A 19,269-nucleotide genomic window follows, 5' to 3' on the forward strand; every position below is an offset into this window, starting at 1 on the left:
TACAGTTTAAATATAATAATAATAATACAAAATATGTTCCATAAATTAGGTCATTCCTACAGTTTAAAGATAATAATAATAATAATAATACAAAATATGTTTCAAAAATTCAGTAATGCGGTTTCAAAATGAAAAATAAATAAAAATAAAAAAAATCCCAAAATTAGGTCATTACTGTAGTGTCAAATAATAATAAAAAGAAATGATACCTGTTAAAAACAAAAAGGTAATGCAGTTTCAAAAAATAATAAAACATATGTTCCAAAAATTAGATCATTCCTGCAGTTTCAAATAATAATTTTACTAATATATATAAATATGTTCCTAAAATTAGGTCAATCCTACAGTTTAAATATAATAATAATGATACAACATATTTTCCTAAAATTAAGTTATTCCTGCAGTTTCAAAAATAAAAAATAAATAAATAATAATAATAATTTTAAAAAAAATAACGATGTTCAAAAAGTTTGGTAATTCCTTTCAAATAACAATAAAACATGTTCCAAAGATTGGGTAATTCCTGCAGTTTCAAATAATAATTAAAAATAATAGCAAATATGTTCCAAAAGTTAGGTGATTTCTGCAGTTATATATACACATATATATATATATATATATATATATATATAAATATATATATATAGGCCTATGTTGCAAAAATCATCAAAAGGTCATTCCAATTTCAAATAAATAATAATAATAAATATGTTTCAAACATAAGTTTATTTCAATTTCAAATAATTAATAATAATAATAGCAAATATGTTCCAATCACAAGGTCATTCCTGATTTGCACACACACACACACACACATAATATATATGTGAAATATAATATTTCGTCCTGTCGCAGAGCTGAGCGTGTTCCTGTAGGCCGGTGGCGGAGGGCGGAGCAGGAACATGGGGGAGGTCTAGTGTAGCCTCTGCTCTCGGTCCTCGGTCCTCGGCTCGAGTCGGCGCTCACTCGGGGCGTGTTTCAGCTCAGGCTTGAATGGAGACGGAAATATGTGAGTTTCTGTGAAGAAAAAAAAAAAAAAAAAAAAAACACACACGGACGCGGACGCGGAGTAGAGCCGCAGGCCGGAGAACATTCACATCCACTGACCCGGAGCTCTACAACAACTGGAAGAGGATTTTACTCGTCTGCAAACTGTGAGTTTATCAAGAAAAGATGATTTTTCTTTCTGCCTTTTTTGTGTCGTGTGGATTATTGTTTCTGTTGAAAAGAGATACAAAGACACGCGCGAAAGTGCGTTCTGCATGTTTCTTACAGGCGATGCAGAGAGTAGCAATTATAGTTCCGTTTCTGAAACATTTGTATCGTTAATATCTCATTTGGACTGTTTTCTACTGGGACAACCTATTATATTCAGTCTGGTGTTGCATCAAACGTTTAAAGTTAAACAGTTAGCCGTGGACTTTGCGATTAAATACACTGGAAATGAACCTCAAGATTCGCTTTCATTGTTTTCTGTGAACTGGGCGTTTGAATGCGGGCTTGTTTCAGAGCTTCTGTCGGACTCTTCTTTGTGTTCAGATCCACAAAAGCGCCCGATCGGAAGAAAAGGTGCTCCCGGCTACAGCCCAGGACGTTTTATGTTTTGACTCTGTTTGTAAGCACAGTTAATAGTATTACATCGAAAGTAAGTTGTTTTGCTGTTTAGCCATATCTCGATAAAGTGATGTTTAACGTAAGGATTCACTTTTGCGAATCGATTCGTTTCATATCCCGCTTCGATTGAGTCGCCCTCCCAGAAGCTTTGTATTTCTTACTTTTTTGTTTACTTTTATTTAACTGTTTTTAACTGTTATTTTGACATGTTTTTGTGTTTATGATTCCAACATGTCACCCGCTTCACGCTCGCAGTCAAGCAGTTTACGAATAGGCAGCGAATCGAATCGTAGATTGAAAGGATCCGGTTCAAAAGAATGATTCATTGGCCATTCGAGCATCGCTAGTAATACTTATTCACTGGCTGCTGTTACATTTAGTGTTGATTATAATAAATGCAAGTAATGTGAAAGTAATATAAAACATTTCCACAACCCATAAATGTAACTTTGGGTAATATGAATATATCTGTAATTATAAACGTTTTCCTCGAAACTGAACTCTTAATGCATACTTTTTTTGCATTTGACCTTAGTGATTTCAATCTTATACGTGCATAAATTTAAATCAAACTCGTATTTTTCAGTGCACTCGCGGTTTAGAAGTGATTTGGCATTGTTTGCATTTCGCTCTCAAGCAAGACCTCAATCACTAATGCTCGTACTGGATACCCTTTTTAATAGGGTTTTTGTTGTATAAACTTTTTATTTGTATGCAGAACGTATACAAAAATCCATTTTCTTCTTAATTTTGTTAGTTGCATTTAGTTTACTGTGTCACGTAGAGTGCGGTCGCATGAAGGCCCGAAAGCCTCGGCCTCTCGTAAGCGCGGGTGCCGTAGGTGTCGCGCATGTCACGCGGGGGTGATTGACGCCGCCAGTCCGAGGCTTTGAGGCCCGTGCGGTGCGATGAGCTCAGATGTCTCATGTGCCGTCTCCAAGGAGACTGTAACCCGAGAACTAGATTAAAACACTCAATGGACGCTCATGATCGCAATGGACAAAACATTTTGACGTTACAGTATGTTTTGATCTTTCATAAACGAAAGTGCAGTGTAGTTAAATTTTTAGGCTTCATTTAGTGCCTGTAATGTGTCTTGTGGCATCTGAGCATGTGTGTTTGTTCAACTGTGTTGTTTTTTAAATAGGTCAGTTGAGACCTGGAATAATGAGTAACTATATATCCAGGCAGAATACACACCTGGGACCGGTGTCTTCGTTCATAAATCACAGCTGCCACGCCTAACATTCACACACGCATTACTGCAGCTGCCGAACGCATCCACACTGAATACAGATGAACTTCTGGGGCATTACAGTAAAACTATGGTGCAAAACCTAGTCGTGCTGTCCTGGATTCAGATTCAGTATCTTGTAGGATGTGGACGCTTGTGTTGGTTTCGTGGACCTCTTGAGATTGTGAGGTCTGTCTGCTAATTTAACCTGTCTCATGGTGCAGATTTAATTTATTTAGTTGTTATGCACAGTCATTATCAAGTACTAATCTTTACTTCTGTGTATTATATTGTTCTGACATTAGTTTTCTCTTCTAAAACGGGAATATTCACACTCTTGTCCATCCTATTATCTATTGGTCATGGCATAATAATCAGCCAGCATTTCTACATTGATTTATCTAGTCTGTGTGTTTTTTTGTGTGTGTGTCAGATTGTTCCACTATCACACCTGTAGCTGAAGCGTTTTACGAGCAGTTCCCACGTAAACACGAAAGTGTTCAGAGCTCTGTCCCAGGTGTGGTCACATTAGTGACATTAAAATGCTCCATTGTTTGTAATCTAGCAGCTTTCTGTTTGGTTAATGTGGTGAATTCCCTCAAACAACTTGAACTGTTGTGAAATCTGTGTAGGGATCTTTCGCCCTCAGACGAATTTCCCTGTTGTGTGGATTCCTATTGAAATGACTGGATTTGACTATGAAAAAATCTCCTGAATGACAGTAAATGTGATCACAACTTAAAGGGATAGTTCACCTAAAAATGCACGTTCTGTCATCCATTACTCACCCTCGTCACTCCAAACTCGTAAGACTTTCGTTCATCTTCTGAACACAAATGAAGATATTTTTGATGAAATCTGAGAGATTTCTGTCCCTCCATTGACGGTCTACATAACTACCACTGTCAAGTCCCAGAAAGGTAAAGACATCATTAAAGTAATCCATGTGACTCCAGTGGTTTAACCTTGAAAGTGGTAGCCTAGTGGTGTCACTGTCTGTGGAGGGGCAGAAATATCTCTGATTTGATCAAAAACGGCTTCATTCGTGTTCAGAAGATGAATGACACTTCATTTTCTGGGTGATCTAACCCTTAAAGACTAAAAAATAGTGAATATGAAAATGTCTAATTGTGGGAATCTGGAGGAACTTGATTCACAATTCCACTTTTATAATTTCATGAGCAATTATAAGTCAGATGGGAACATAAGTCGTACAGGGTCAAAGTTGCGTTATTGAAAGGAAAAAGAAAAGCGAAGTCGCATTGGTGTCCAAGTCACATTTTATTAGCAGCATATTCAGATATAATGTAAAGTACTGGTCTTACAAACTTTATTTTAGTTCCTCTAACTCCACCAAAAATCCTTAATGTAATATACAGAACAAGAATGAAAAGTACAAGTATAAAATAAACATATATTAGTTGTATTCCTTATAAACATTTATTAAAAACACCAAGCTTAAACTGAATTAAATTGAATTAATGTGTGTGAAATGCACTGTATTAATAAACTTACTGTTTATTGAACAATTGACTTGTTGCATAAAACGATTATCTGAAATCGAAAAACCAAAAATAGTTGCTAGAATGCTAGAACTGATATGTTGAGTGTGTGTGTGTGTGTGTGTCGCTGCTCCTCAGACTGATGGGTGACACATGCTCCGAATCCGTCCTGGACAAATGGTGTCTTATCAGCTCCGTAAACAACTCCTGACGGCCCACACACACTCAGCATGTGTGTTTGTGCTTGAAGAAACGCTGTCTGTCTCGTCCCGTCTCACATGAGTCTTGTTAGGAGACAGAAATGTGAGCGAAAATAGATGTCGCAGTGCCGCCTCTAATTTAGATAATCGAATCGAGCTGTTACTTTAGAGCGAGCAAAACAACTCTGCATAAAACCATGCGGAAATAGACGGTTATTTCCTAATACTGTTTAAAGTTTCATACTTTCATATCAGGGTGTGTGTGTGTAAAGGTCAGACGGCCATAGAAACACACCCCCCGTCTGACCCATCACGCGTACCCTCGCATTCATTCCCATAGTAACACACAAGCTCAGTTGCTGTGGAGATGACAGGCGATGGCTGGGGAATGTGTGTGTGTGTGTGTGACTGAGTAATGGGGTTTTTATGGAGATGCCGAAGTCCTTGTGCAGGACGCTTTGGCGGAGCTTAGTCACAAAAAGCGTTTTAATGTTCTTAAAGCATTACAGAAGTGTGTTCATGTCACCTGTTTGTCTCAGTAACATACTTGAAGTCATTTTAAAATGATTAGGAATGTGATTATGTACGTATATTGCTGTGAGATGTTCGAGCACAATGGGTATCATTCAGTGTGTGAGCAGAACGAATTTCTGTGTGAAATTGTGTGTTGCCCAAATTGTTGCGTTTAATTGAATGAGACGATTTAGGTGAGAATGATTTAAGAACAATTTCCCCAGCCCGTGTTTTAAGAATAAGGCTCTCCGTTTTTACATAAAGGTCAAATGTGGGGTTTCGGGTTTGAATATATGCGTGTAAATAAGGGCTGCGCGATATTGAGGAAAATATGTGATGACTTTCCCTGATGGCACACGTACGTCTCCAAGATGTCTCTTAAAGAGCAGTTCATCTGGTAAACATCCTTAAAAAGTCATTTTTACTTGCACTCTAAATCATAAACGTCTTAAAGACGTTTTCTAGATGTCTATTTAACATCTGTCGGGAAATGTCTTGGAGACGAAGAGATTGCAGATGAACACTCGTGAAACGTCTCCGAGATGTGTGTGTGTGCTAATATTATATGCAATAATGTTATGTGTAATGTGTAAAATCAATTTAGATTATATTTTAGGGATGCACGATATCGCCCACCATATCGGTATCAGCCGATATACGTTCATTTTTAATGTTATCGTTATCGGCCCGATAAGAAAATTTGGCCGATATATTAAAGCTGATAAATAATGTATTATTTCCTTCAGCTGAGACGCTTCAGATGCGCAGTGTTCAACATGATGGTTTTGAATTGCTTGAAATATGATTGAAATCATTTCAAAAAGGGAAAATAAGTCATAAGTTACATAAAATTATAATGAGAACATTATTATAATTGTGTGCTTGGGACGTGGCTTTTAATGGTGAGACTTGTTTTTGTAATCAGGCTCTCAAAAATGATATATTTATCTATATTATTTATATATTTATAAAATGATTATAAATGTGGATTTAGATTTATCGACTAATATATCGGTTATCGGCTTACAAATAGGCTATAAGGAGTTATTGATACCGGCCAAAATATTTCATAGGAGCATCCCTATTATAATTCTTAGAGTGTTCCTCTTTGCCATCCGTGGCATTTACATGTTTTGCATATAACTATAGTCTTTTAAACCAAAATACAAATATAATTGAGGTGCTATATTGTTTTGGCACTAAATTGTCTTATTAATATCTGTATGTTTAATCCAAAGCTGCAAATTTAACTTGTGCAAAATTGGAATATCGCATATAACATTTGCAGATAAAGCAGTGTTTCCATCCCATATGTTCAAGAAAACAAAATCTTCACTTCCTGGGAAACTAGCTCAAAATATCAGTAATAAAATGGAAGTTGCTGCAATCGGGGAGAAACTGTGGCTCTTTTTCCCTCCATCATAAATGAGTTTGTCTCAGAGCGTCAGACGAAACGCAATAAACGCTGTCATGTTCGGATGCTGGTGTTCGGGAACACACTCGTGAGACGCTTCTGGAGAGAATTAAACCAAATCATTCTGATCACACACTTTGACTGGCGTTTCAGAGCCACCAAACCAACATTTGAGATGCTGCGATGCCATTGGTCCACTGGTTAATCTACTTATCCAATCACATCCACTGTTGAGGCAAGAGGGTTTTTTGTTGTTGTTGTGCATTGAGGGATTTATTCTGCAAATGTGTTTCCAATCATAGTCTTTTATCAGATGATAAATTTATCAACTTTTTTTTTAAGCAAATTTTTGTAATTTACGTGCGTCGGCTTTTCCGTCCAGTGTTTTATTTATTTTTAAATATATATATTTTTTACATATTTTTGTAATTGCAATTCTTGAATTTGATAAACTATCAAGAACCTGAACACAGCGTTTAGGGTTTGAAATGAACCTCTGTGAGCGTCTCAAGCGTTCTGTGTTGTGGCGTCGATGACAAGGATTTCGGATTTTATATTTCGGATTTTCTGGTTAGTCCAGTTATCCAATCACAGCCTCTGAGGCAAAGTCACATGCGTGATTTGTTGCGCATCGAGGGATTTATTCGAATAATGTGTTTCCATCATAGTTTGTGCATGTCTTTTCATCAGATGATGCGTTTATCCACTTCACTGTTTAACTGAAGTTTTTTAATGGCAATTTTTACAATTGTAAAAATTGCACACAAAAAATGACAAGGTGAATTGGCTTTTCCCTCCAGTGTTTTTATTTAATTTTATTTTTATATATAGATTTCTCTTATATTTTTGTAATTCTTGAATGATGTTTAAAAAGCATATAATTGTTAATCCTGCCTAAGTCCAGGATTGGGTAAAGCGCTCCTCTCATCTGTCAGAGTTTCCCCCACAGGTCCGTCCTCTCCTGTCCGCCGGCCTCCAAGATAGATTCTCTCAGGAGTAAAGTGGAGTTGCTGAAGCTGCCACTGTCTCTGTCGTCCAAATCCATCTCGGAGCGCAAGTCTCAGCTGGGCGGATCCACCGAGCGCTCCAGGGGCGGAGCTGGGGCCCATAAACCCCGCCCACCGGCCCCAGACATGGACAACGAGTCGCAGTACTCCGGATATTCCTACAAGTCTTCCCATTCACGCAGCTCTCGCAAGCACAGGTACACGCAGATCCCAGTGATTTTATGGGAGCTTGTTTGGAATTTAAAAAATGTTGCTAAAAGATATATATATTATTTTTTTCTCTCAGAATTGGACGTTATAACTCGAGTTTAGATCTGAGAGTAAAAAAGTCAGAATTGCGGGGTGTAAACTTGCAATTGCGAGAAAAGAAGTCAGAATTGTTAGATAGTTGCAATTACCTTTTATTTTTATTCAGTGTTGGAAACAAGCTTCTATTTATTTTTTGTGATACTGAAATTGGTGAAATTTCAGTGGTTTTGGTAAATGGTAATTTAAAAAAATTCAAAGATAGTTGTGCATTTTTTCCCGCTCAGAACTGGACTTTATAACCCGAGTTTATATCTGGGGAAAAAAAAGTCAGAATTGCAAGATGTAAACTTGCCATTGTTTAGGAAAGAAGTCAGAACCGCAAGATAGTTGCAAATCCCATAGTTTTTATGGAAGCTTGTTTCCGCCACTGAATTTTAAAAAAAATGTTAAAGATTTTTTTTTTCCTCAGAATTGGACGTCATTACTCGATTTAAGTGCAGGATATAAATGTGCAATTATAGTTGCAATTACCTTTTTATTTTTATTCAGTGACGGAAACAAGCTTGCATCGTTTTTTGTGATATTGAAATTTGTGAATTTTCAGTAGTATCAAATATTTAAAGCAAAAAATAACTACAGTATCTTGTGATATAGTTATCGTAAAATAAAATTACTCCTATCTCATATCTCCCAGCAGAGGCTTCTTTCTTTCGTTGGCAGTGTACAGACGGCTTTAGTGGCTCCGTGTGTTTGCTGGTTGTGAAGGCCAGTGCTGTATAAAGTAACTTGTGTCCCGTGTCTTTAGGGACCGGAGAGACAGACATCGCTCTAAGAGCCGAGACAGCAGCAGTCGAGCAGACAAGTCCGTCACCATCCAGGCTCCCGGAGAGCCACTGCTGGACGCCGAGTCCACACGCGGAGACGACCGGGTCAGTGCACGCAAAACATGTGTTTCGAGAGCATTACAGGGAGAAGAGTAAATTAAACCTTCAGGACACAGCAAATCTACTTTAAAAACACTTTTCTTTTGGCTTTTTGGCCAGCTATAGAGTTTGTTGTCATTTTGTTGTTTTTAATGGTGCAAGTATTTGATTGTTCCTTAAAACAGACTTTTTCTTCATGCTGAATGTAATTTCTTGTTTTCTTGATTTTAATCGTGGAGTGTTTTTGACAGGTCTCAGTGCACTTGCTGGATTGAGATCAGTAGCAGTTCAGCAACAAAATTGACAAAAAGTGCCATAACATCAGTCCATGTGACTATTTATTAAGAATTTGCTGAATTTTCAGCTTAGATTTTGTTTTGTTTTCAGGTTTGAATTTTATTTTATTTTATTTTATTTTTAGTACATTTTTATGTGATTTTCTTATTTTTAGTTTTAATCATTTTAGTACTTGAACCTAAACTTTGTATCTCAGTTTCCAATGCAAAATTTCCAATTTAGTTTTAATCTGTTTTTCATTGAATATTTATGTTTTTAATTTCAGCTTCAATTAGTGAATTTTATATATATACATACATACAAACAAACAACACTCCATGTAACTCAGTGTTAATTTAGTTACATTTATTCATTTAGCAGACGCTTTTACTCTGTTCCCGCTGCTCTCAGTGTGTTATTGTCACTCACAGACTCTCTCTTGATCCCCCGTCAGGATGATAACTGGGGCGAGACCACGACCGTAGTGACCGGGACGTCCGAGCACAGCGTCTCGAATGAAGACCTCACGCGGGCGTCGAAAGAGCTCGAGGACTCTTCGCCCCTGGAGTGCCGTCGTTTCGCGGGACCCGTCCTGAGCGGCATTCTGGGCCTGTTCGCGCTCCTGACGCCCCTGGCCTTCCTCCTGCTGCCTCAGCTGTTGTGGCGCGACTCCCTGGACCCCTGCGGGACGCCCTGCGAAGGCCTGTACGTGTCCCTGGCCTTCAAGCTCCTGGTCCTCCTCATCTCGTCCTGGGCTCTGTTCCTCCGGCCTCCGCGCGCCACGCTCCCGCGCTTCTTCGTCTTCCGCTGCCTGCTGATGGCGCTGGTCTTCCTCTTCGTGGCGTCGTACTGGCTGTTCTACGGCGTGAGGGTGCTGGAGCCCCGAGAGCGCGACTACAGGGGCATTGTGGGATACGCCGTGTCGCTGGTGGACGCGCTGCTGTTCATCCAGTATTTGGCGCTCGTGCTCCTGGAAGTGAGGCACCTCAGGCCGGCTTTCTGCCTCAAAGTGGTCCGCACCACCGACGGAGCCAGCCGCTTCTACAACGTGGGACACCTCAGGTGAGAGCGCTGACTGAGGACATAACTCACTCTACGTGTTGCAGATCATTGCAGTGTCTTCATTTACTATTATTATTATTATTATTCCTTTACTATAGGGATGCACCGATATGAAAATGTTGGCCGATACCGATAACTCTTTCTATTTGAAAGCCGATAACCAATATATTGGCCAATAAATCTAAATCAAACTTTGTATATCATTTTTGAGAACGTGATACAAAAACAAAAATCTCACCATTAAATCCATGTCAAGCTCACAATAATGATGTTCTCATTATAATTTTATGTAGCCCGATATGACAGATTTGCATGTTGCACTGAACTGTATTTTCCTTTTTTGAAGTGATTTCAATCATATTTCAAGCAATTCAAAACCATCATGTTGAACGGTTCGCATCTCAGCTGAAGGAGACAATCCATTATTTATCGGCTTTAATATATCGGCCAGATTTTCGTATTAGGCCGATAACGATAACATTATAAACAAACATTTATCGGCCGATATTCTTAAAATTCAATAATACAACAAATCACAACCCATTCCCTTCCCTTACTGATACATTATTCTGAGCATAAATGAATAAATACAATATAACCAAAGAAAATATTCACAGCTTTTGTGAAGATGGTTGGCACATGCCGTTAAAGCGACCCGAACTCAGAGCCGGTGCAGAGATGGAGTTGTTTTTCCTCTTAGATCACGTATAATGAGCAGCTCTCGTGATAATGAACTCAGCGCCGCGCTTCACTCTGAGATGTGCAGCGCATGCATTATTTAGATCATAGCTTTCGGTGTTTGATGATCGCACTGAGCAAAACTCTTTATCATTGAAGCATCTTTTATTAGATAGTGCTAGTTTTAACCCTTTTTATTCAGTTTACTCTTTTGAAGACATTTTTAACAGTTAAACCAAATAGTTTTATTTTAGTTAAACCTGATGTAGTTTTATCATACATTTGTCTTGCCATGAAAATAGGCACAGAAGCACGGCGTTAAAAAACAAATGAACATAGTTGCACTGATCCATATCACAATATTGGCTTTATTTCAAATACTCGCGTAGCACCAGAATAAAGCAGAAGTGTGAAGAATCGTGGTGTTGTAAACAGTGTGTGTGTGTGTGTGTTCTCAGTATCCAGCGAGCAGCGGTGTGGGTCCTGGATCACTACTACACTGATTTCTCAGTCTACAACCCTGCTTTACTCAATCTACCCAAGTCCATCCTGTCTAAAAAGATGTCTGGATTTAAAGTCTACTCTCTGGGAGAAGGTACGCGAGCGACATGTCATGGTCTTTCTCCAGTTTATGTGTATTTTTCTCTTTTGTTTTCTCTCTTTTCCTTCCCAAAGTATCTGCTTCACTCTCCACTTTCAACCGATGAATGTGATTTTGATGTGTTTGATTGTCCACTGGTTCTGACTTGTTGTTTTTGCTCCCCAGAGAACAGCACTAATAACTCGACGGGCCAGTCCCGTGCGATGATCGCCGCCGCCGCTCGCCGGAGAGACAACTCTCATAACGAATATTACTACGAGGAGGCGGAGATGGACCGCAGGGTCCGCAAGCGCAAGGCCAGGTCAGAGTCCTGGAACACACTTCAACACAACTAGTCTCGAATATCTGGGTGAATCTCACAAAACAACAAAGAAAAAAAATCATTATTACATACAATAATGATCTAATGATGAAAATATAAAACTTTGAATTAGTCAGAATGTAGATGGAAATCCCCGTGTCGTATAACCGGTAAAATACCGGAAGTGGTGCATTCCACCGTTTTCTAAGGCTACGCGATATATTAAAACCATTTACAATCATAATATAGCATAGTGCTATTGTGAAATCACAAAGGCTGCGATTCAGATGAATGTATGCGCAGTTTTTTCTTTTTCCACAGAGAAGCACGACACTTTAATTATGTACATGCGTGCAGATTACATGTTAAAAGTACCTCAGCTCCGTTCACAGTAAACGCTGCTCCACACACACTCAGTCTCTGCATGCGCTGCTTGTTTGGGTTTCCAGTAACGTGCATTTGGGAACACAAAAATTTGTTCATCGCGATTTCAAAATAAAAGTTTAAACCCTCGCTCTGAGTTTGCGTGTTTTGATGTGCACATGTTCTTGTGCAAGAAATTACAGCGACTGTTGCATTTCTATCATACAGAATTGACCAAATATTAAAGATTAAGTGGACATTTGAATTAAGTGTTGTTTGGCTAATATTAAACAGGGATTTGATCATGCCATAGTGTAACTAACAACAACGGTGTTACACTGCGTTAAACTGTTAAAGGCATAGTTCAGCCAAAAATGAAAATCACCCATGATTTACCATTCTAGGTGTATAGGATGAAGCCATCCTAGGTGTATATGACTTTCTTCCTTCAGATGAACACAATCAGAGTTTTATTAAAAAATGTCCTGGCTCTTCCAAGCTTTATAATGGCAGTGAATGGGTTTATTATTAATTGTGATTAGAGTGCTCCACACTGCTCTGGGGGGTTAATAAAGGCCTTCTGAAGTGAAGCGATGCGTCCGTGTAAGAAAAATTATATTTTTTTATAAACGTTTTTTTCTATCTATCTATCTATCTATCTTTATTTATTTATTTATTTATTTATTTATTTATTATTATTTTTTAACTAATGATTTTGATGAATTTAAATGAATGATTTTTTTATTTATTATTAACTTAACTAATTATATTGTCATCTGTTATTTTAATTTAGCATTTTGCCAGTGCACAAACTTGTCCTTTTCCTAATTAATTGTATCACAATTGTTTTTTTTGTTTGTTTTTTTTGTTTTTGTTTTTTTAATAAACTTGTGCATATGGATATAATTTAACAATGATGAATGTGTAAGGAAAAGTTTATATTTTGTCTCGTTACTGGTGAATATTTTATATATATAAAAAAAATAAAAAAAAATCCATCACTGGCTAATTTTAAGTGTGGTGTGAGAACTTGTTCCAGTACAAAGAATTAGCAAAATGCTGTTTAAAGCACATGTAGATGCAGTATAGCATGCAAATCAACATGCATTTTAATCTGTTCCCGTCCCACTGGTGTTTAAATCTCTCATCCCTCTGTCCATCCATGATTAAAGTGCTCGAAAGTAGCGTACACTTTGAGTCTCTTGCGGTTCAAACAAACAGGGCTGGGCAACAGTGTTCATCATTACTTTGTGCGTCAAGTTCAATTGTTACTCTTTTGGCAAAAATTGATGCGTACGGCCGTCTGGCGGAAAACTAGTTATGTTAGTCGATAAAGTTTTAAATATGGATAATTTTCTTAAACGCATCGCTTCACTTCAGAAGGCCTTTATTAACCCGTCAGAGCAGTGTGGAGCACTCTAATCACGGATGGATGCGCTTTGATGGACTTCAGAATGGAAAAATAAACCCATTCACTGCCATTATAAAGCTTGGAAGAGCCAGGACATTTTTTAAAAATAAAACTCTGATTGTGTTCATCTGATGAAAGAACGTCATATACACCTAGGATGGCTTCAGGGTGAGTAAATCATGGGGTGATTTTAGTTTTTGGGTGAGCTATGCCTTTAATCTTTGGTCTGTGGAGAGCGTGTGCTCATAGTTGTGTTTCTCCTCCCAGGCTGGTGGTGGCAGTAGAGGAGGCGTTCACTCATATCAAACGGCTGCAGGACGACGAGGTGGCGGCGTCCCCCAAACACCCGCGTGAGGTGATGGACCCCCGGGAGGCGGCGCAGGCCATCTTCGCCCCCATGGCTCGAGCCATGCAGAAGTATCTGCGCACGACCCGCCAGCAGCCCTACCACAGCATGGAGAGCATCATCGCCCACCTGCAGTTCTGCATCACACACAACATGACGCCCAAGGTGACTGAACCGAGACGAGACACACTTCTGTTTCCGTCTGCACGCAATACTCACACAACTTAGTGCATGTCACAATATTTGCAATATACAGTAGTCAACGTTTGAAGCGGATCAAAATAGTTTAAGAACGGGTATTGTTCAAAATTCATTATGTTTTGATCCACTTCAAATGTTGACTCCTGTATAAGTGAAAGTGAAAGTAACACGTGACGGCCAAGTATGGTAACCCATACTTGGAATTTGACCTCTGCATTTAACCCATCCAAGTTAATGCACACACATTAGGAGCAGAGTAGTGAGTAGTTAACACACACACTGCAAACGTGGATACACACACCCAGAGCAGCGGGCAGCCTTTGTGTGGCGCCCGGGGAGCGATTAGGGGTTAGGTGCCTTGCTCAAGGGCACCTCAGTCATTTCCCACCGGTTCTGGAATCGAACCAGCAACCTTTGGGTTACCAGTCCAACTCCCTAACCACTAGGCCATGACTGCCCCAAACTTCACTGAGTACTATATACTCATTAGGGGCTTTCGCACCGGGTCGTTCTGGGAACTTGCAACCAGGAGAACTAATAGTTCCCTAAAGAACATTTTCTTTACGAACTCTTTCCTGGTTGCATTCGCACCGCCATTAGGAACTCTGAAGTGACGTAAGACGCTTGTTGTCATGACTTTTATTTTGACGGCGCTGAGAACGGCAGAGCAAACAAACAGCGCTCGCATTCTCCGTGTTCATTTACTAACGTCACTGTAGTTCCTATAGCACTGGTTTAGACCGACTCTGAAGGAGGAGTAAATTAGTTCCTCCAGAAGAGTTCCTGGAACTAAAATCATTCCTAGTTTCTGCGGTACGAACACGGCAAAATCCAGGAACTTCCGTCAATAGTTCTAGTAATTATGGAAATGTTCCTCTGGTGCGAAAGCCCCTTTTTACTCGCCCTCAAGTTGTTTCAATCCTGCGTGAGTTTCTTTCTTCTGTTGAACATAAAAGATATTTTGAAGAACCCATTGACTTCCATAGTTGGAATAAAAAAAATACTGTGGAAGTCAATGGGTTCTTCAGAATATCTTCTTTTGTGTTCAACAGAAGAAAGAAACTCATACAGGATTGAAACAACTTGAGGACGAGTAAATGATGACAGAATTTTTATTAAGTGAACTATTCCTTTAATATGATATTCTGCATCTCTTTCTTGACTTTTTATTTTAGTTTTCATTTTTAACTGCCAAAACTTTAGACATTGTTCCGCAAAATTTAATTAAAATACAAAATAACTGATGTATGTATGTAACTATGTATGTATTTCCTATTTGAAAAGTATTTTCAGGACTGCTATTCAAATTGTAATATATTGTTCAGCATTGCATAGGAAATGGCTTTATTTGATTGAAAACCTTCCAAAAGAAATATTTTCTTTATATATATCTATATATATATCTATCTCTTTTAAACTAAGTTTTATGAATTTGAATGAATAAATATAAAAAAAATCATTAATTTATCTAATTATATTATCATCTGTTATTTTACACAAACTTGTCCTTTTTATTTTTATAAACTTTATAAAATTATAAAAAAATGTAAACCACTTTTTGTTATTTAACAATGACGAAATGTATAAGGAAAAGTGTATTTTATCTTGTTACTGGTGAATATTTAATGTTTTTCACCATTACACCATCAGCTTTTTCCATTACTGGTTTATTTTAAGTATGGTGTAAGACATTTATTTAAGACATTTTTTAAAAATAAGTATTTCAGTACAAAGAATTAGCAATATGAGTATAGCATGCAAATCAACATGCATTTTAATTTCTGCTTATCCCACTGGTCATGATAAAAACAAATTTAGAGAATATTTTATAATATGAACGTCTTTTTTTATTTTATATATATATATATATATATATATATATATATAGGCAGGCATATAGGCATTTTTATTATTATTATTTAACTAATAATTTTGATGAATTTAAATGAATAAATAAATCATATATTCTGTTATTTTAATTTAGCATTTTACCAGTGCACAAACTAGTCCTTTTCCTAATTAAATTGTATCACTGTTTTTTTTTTTATAAACTTGTGTATACGGATATAATTTAACAATGATGAATGTATAAGGAAAAGTTTATATTTTGTCTCGTTACTGGTGAATATAAAAAAAATTTAAAATCCATCACTGGCTAATTTTAAGTGTGGTGTAAGAACTTGTTCCAGTACAAAGAATTAGCTAAATGCTGTTTAAAGCACATGTAGATGCAGTATAGCATGCTAATCAACATGCATTTTAATCTGTTCCCGTCCCGCTGGTGTTTAAATCTCTCATCCCTCTGTCCACCAGGCGTTCCTGGAGCGGTACCTGACCCCGGGTCCCACCATGCAGTACCAGCGTGAGAACGGCAGGGGGCGCCAGTGGACCCTGGTGAGCGAGGAGCCCGTGACATCAGCTCTGCGACAGGGACTCGTGTTCTCCCTCCGGCGCCTCGACTTCGCCCTGGTCGTCACGGTGACGCCCCTCCCCTTCTTCAACCTGGGAGAGGAGTTCATCGACCCCAAGAGCCACAAGTTTGTGATGCGGCTTCAGTCGGAAACCTCTGTGTGAGAGGACAGTGAGACAGAGACAGAGGGACACAACCACTCCATTTCTTTCTAGATATCACTTTTAAACGACTGTTTGTATGTTTTTTTTATACACTACATGAACTCCTTCGATCTAGAGACCGTCAGGATGACTCTAGACTGACTAACTCTTCTGCGTTTCAGCTGTGAATAATGATCAAATACACTTTCACAAATCAGTCTCTGCGAGACGCACCAGCAACTCTACACACACACACACTTTTATCCTGCAAAACCCATGACAAATGATGGAAACACTATAAGATTGTAGCTGATCAACGCGGAGAAATCAAGTGCTTTACTATTGAATGATTGCGGATCAAAAGCACATGAGAAGCATGTTTGTAACACTACTCGTCGTGAATGTTTTTAAGATGTTGTATGTTTTTGCAGTACTTTATTCTTCATCCTAATGAATCGAGGGGCCTTTATATCATTGGTTTACATTGTTCTGTTCACCAGCAAACTCACTGTCCGTTCCCCGGAGCGCGGTTTTCTTCCCAACACAGTCGTGGTTTGGTTTTGTTTGGTATGTGCGTCTGTCATGACCGATCAAATGTGTGACATTTACATGAAATACAAAGACATGAATGTGTGCCAATCGTTGTACCTGTGCCTGCAGAGCTATGCACACACACACACACTGAGCTGGCCGGATCCGGACCGGACTCAGATTTCCAGTGGTTTGAGGAAACGAATGACCTCGTCCATCCCGTGTCCTCAACCGACCTCCAGCTTTGAGTCACTGTAATTTTCCCACTCATCTTGTACATAACTCATTCTGCTTTTATACACTCGTGGACGTCAGTGAAAGAGGAATTTGACATGATGTAGGTGGTTATGGTTTTCAGAACTGACCGTTTCGGTTTTAGGCCTGATGCATGGATACAGGCGATGCAGTTTTGTACCTTTTTTTTTTTTTTTACTTTTATCATTTTGTATGAAAGTTAAGCTAATCTTTTAACATTTTCCCTTTAAAAAAATGGTTTGTTGTAAAGAGATTTGTAGATTTTTTTTAGTTATTGTGTGGAAACCAATTGATAATTTCAGAACTAAAAATGTTGCAGCCTCTTTTTTTAAATAAAAGATCAACTCGACTCTACTTTAGAGTTTGGCTCATGTTTTGAGTATATATGTAGTTGCTTGTCTGATTATAGAGTCTGTATTTAAGGTGTATTTTAAGCAGTGGTTTTTAAAGTCCCCTCACAGCTTATTTTAGGCTAGATCTGCACTACTCTCCTATCGCCCACACTGTTGGTTTGCGCATTTATAAGAATAAAAATCATTGTTCATTTGGACTATGGACGTTACGATTATAAACTGAAGGCCTCTGCTCCGTTCAGCATGAGCTGCAGACTTCACTCATCACATGACGAGAGGATGGTGAGATGACCACGTCCTCTAATACATGCCATCACAAATTTAAAAGGGAAAAGTGAAAAGCATTCATAAACTGGTAAAGTTTATATAGCCATACAGTGTGAACAATTTCTCACCATGACCCATAATATCTCCTAGTTTATGTAAAAAAAACGTTCTTCATGTGTCCAACTTTTTTTTCTTTTTTTTTATTAGTGAATTTACGTCAGTTATTTTTACATTTAAATACTTTTGTATCCAAAAGTTTTCCGGTTTTAGTTGCAAACTGTGTCATAACCAGCCCCTAAAATATTTTTATTCGGTAGTAATTGAGTTAAGAACATTAAAAGGAACTGTTTTAATGTTCTTAACTCAATTACTACTGAATAAAAATATTTTATGGGCTGGTTATGACACAGTTTGCAACTAAAACCGGAAAACTTTTGGCTGTTCATCAGAAATAACATTTTTTAAATATGGCTTCTTCATTTATTCAGGTTTAAATATTCAAGACTTTGGAATCCTGGTTCATGTAAGACGTAAAGAAAATGTTGAAGTTGAATTAAAATAAGAATTATTTATTAAAGGGGTCATATAATGCCATTTTTGTACAAGCTAATATGATTCTTTAGGGTCTAAATGAAAAGTTTGTAATATACTTTTTAATTAAAAATTCTCATTAGTATTGTAAGAAAACACTCCTTTTACCTGGTCAAAAACAGCTCTGTTTTCAGCACGCCGTTTAAAGCAGCATTAAGGTACGTTCACACTACACGCGACCAAGCGACGCGATACCATTCATTTTCAATGGGGAGCGGGCGACTTCCGGCGACACGCGCGGTCGCGACCGTTGGCGACTGGATGGGGCGTGTCTGGCGACGCGACAAAGTTGAGAAATGTTTAACTTTATGCAAATGAAGAGCGACTTTCGCGAGCGACAACCAATAGGAGTGAAGTCAGTGGAGCAAACGTGATCCGTCACTCTTCAGTGCAGCGTCTGACCGAGGCAAGATGAATGAGAAGTTTACTTTAGCAGTCAGAAACTGTCCAATAGTTTATGATATGTCTCTGTGTACATACAGTGGTACTCGCCGTGCTGACTCCGAGCCCGAATGGTTTCGTGAACTCAGAAAGACCAGTATTTGCCCATTTTCTGCAGTTAAATAGCCGCGATAGCACAGGGCACTCGGGTCAAAATCACCATAAAGTGCCTTTGAGACTTCACAATTTCCCTAAAAAAAATCTGAGATTTTCCATTTAACTTTATATGTGTTGTATTAAGGAGACATTAGGCTGTTAGAAATGCATATTGGTCAAGCTCCAGCACTTTTTTATAAATTAACTGCAAGCTGACAATATACGAGCAAACCATAAAATATGTCTACCCTGTCATGGACAAATTCATAGTAGAATAAATACATTTT

General features: G+C 38.2%; 1 protein-coding gene across 1 annotated transcript; it reads left to right on the plus strand.

Annotated features, from left to right (window-relative positions):
- Positions 1-878: 878 nt before the first annotated feature.
- vangl2 (VANGL planar cell polarity protein 2) lies at positions 879-17,588 on the plus strand. Its single transcript, XM_084108109.1, has 8 exons — positions 879-1,154; positions 7,427-7,681; positions 8,539-8,662; positions 9,387-9,994; positions 11,131-11,267; positions 11,439-11,574; positions 13,616-13,859; positions 16,209-17,588. Exons 2-8 carry the CDS (start codon positions 7,611-7,613, stop codon positions 16,467-16,469), a joined length of 1,581 nt encoding a protein of 526 aa, XP_083964235.1. The 5' UTR covers positions 879-1,154; positions 7,427-7,610; the 3' UTR covers positions 16,470-17,588.
- The last annotated feature ends 1,681 nt before the right edge of the window (positions 17,589-19,269 follow it).

This window comes from Abramis brama (genome assembly GCF_963993115.1).
Source record: "Abramis brama genome assembly, chromosome: 3".
In the NCBI taxonomy this organism is placed as follows: domain Eukaryota; kingdom Metazoa; phylum Chordata; class Actinopteri; order Cypriniformes; family Leuciscidae; genus Abramis; species Abramis brama.

Bases quoted from the DNA above. Each gene is read 5' to 3' on its own strand.
- vangl2 (XM_084108109.1), top strand. From the start codon at position 7,611: ATGGACAACGAGTCGCAGTACTCCGGATATTCCTACAAGTCTTCCCAT. The intron at 8,663-9,386 runs GTCAGTGCACGC...ATCCCCCGTCAG, and splicing joins CCACACGCGGAGACGACCGG to GATGATAACTGGGGCGAGAC. The intron at 13,860-16,208 runs GTGACTGAACCG...TCTGTCCACCAG, and splicing joins CACACAACATGACGCCCAAG to GCGTTCCTGGAGCGGTACCT.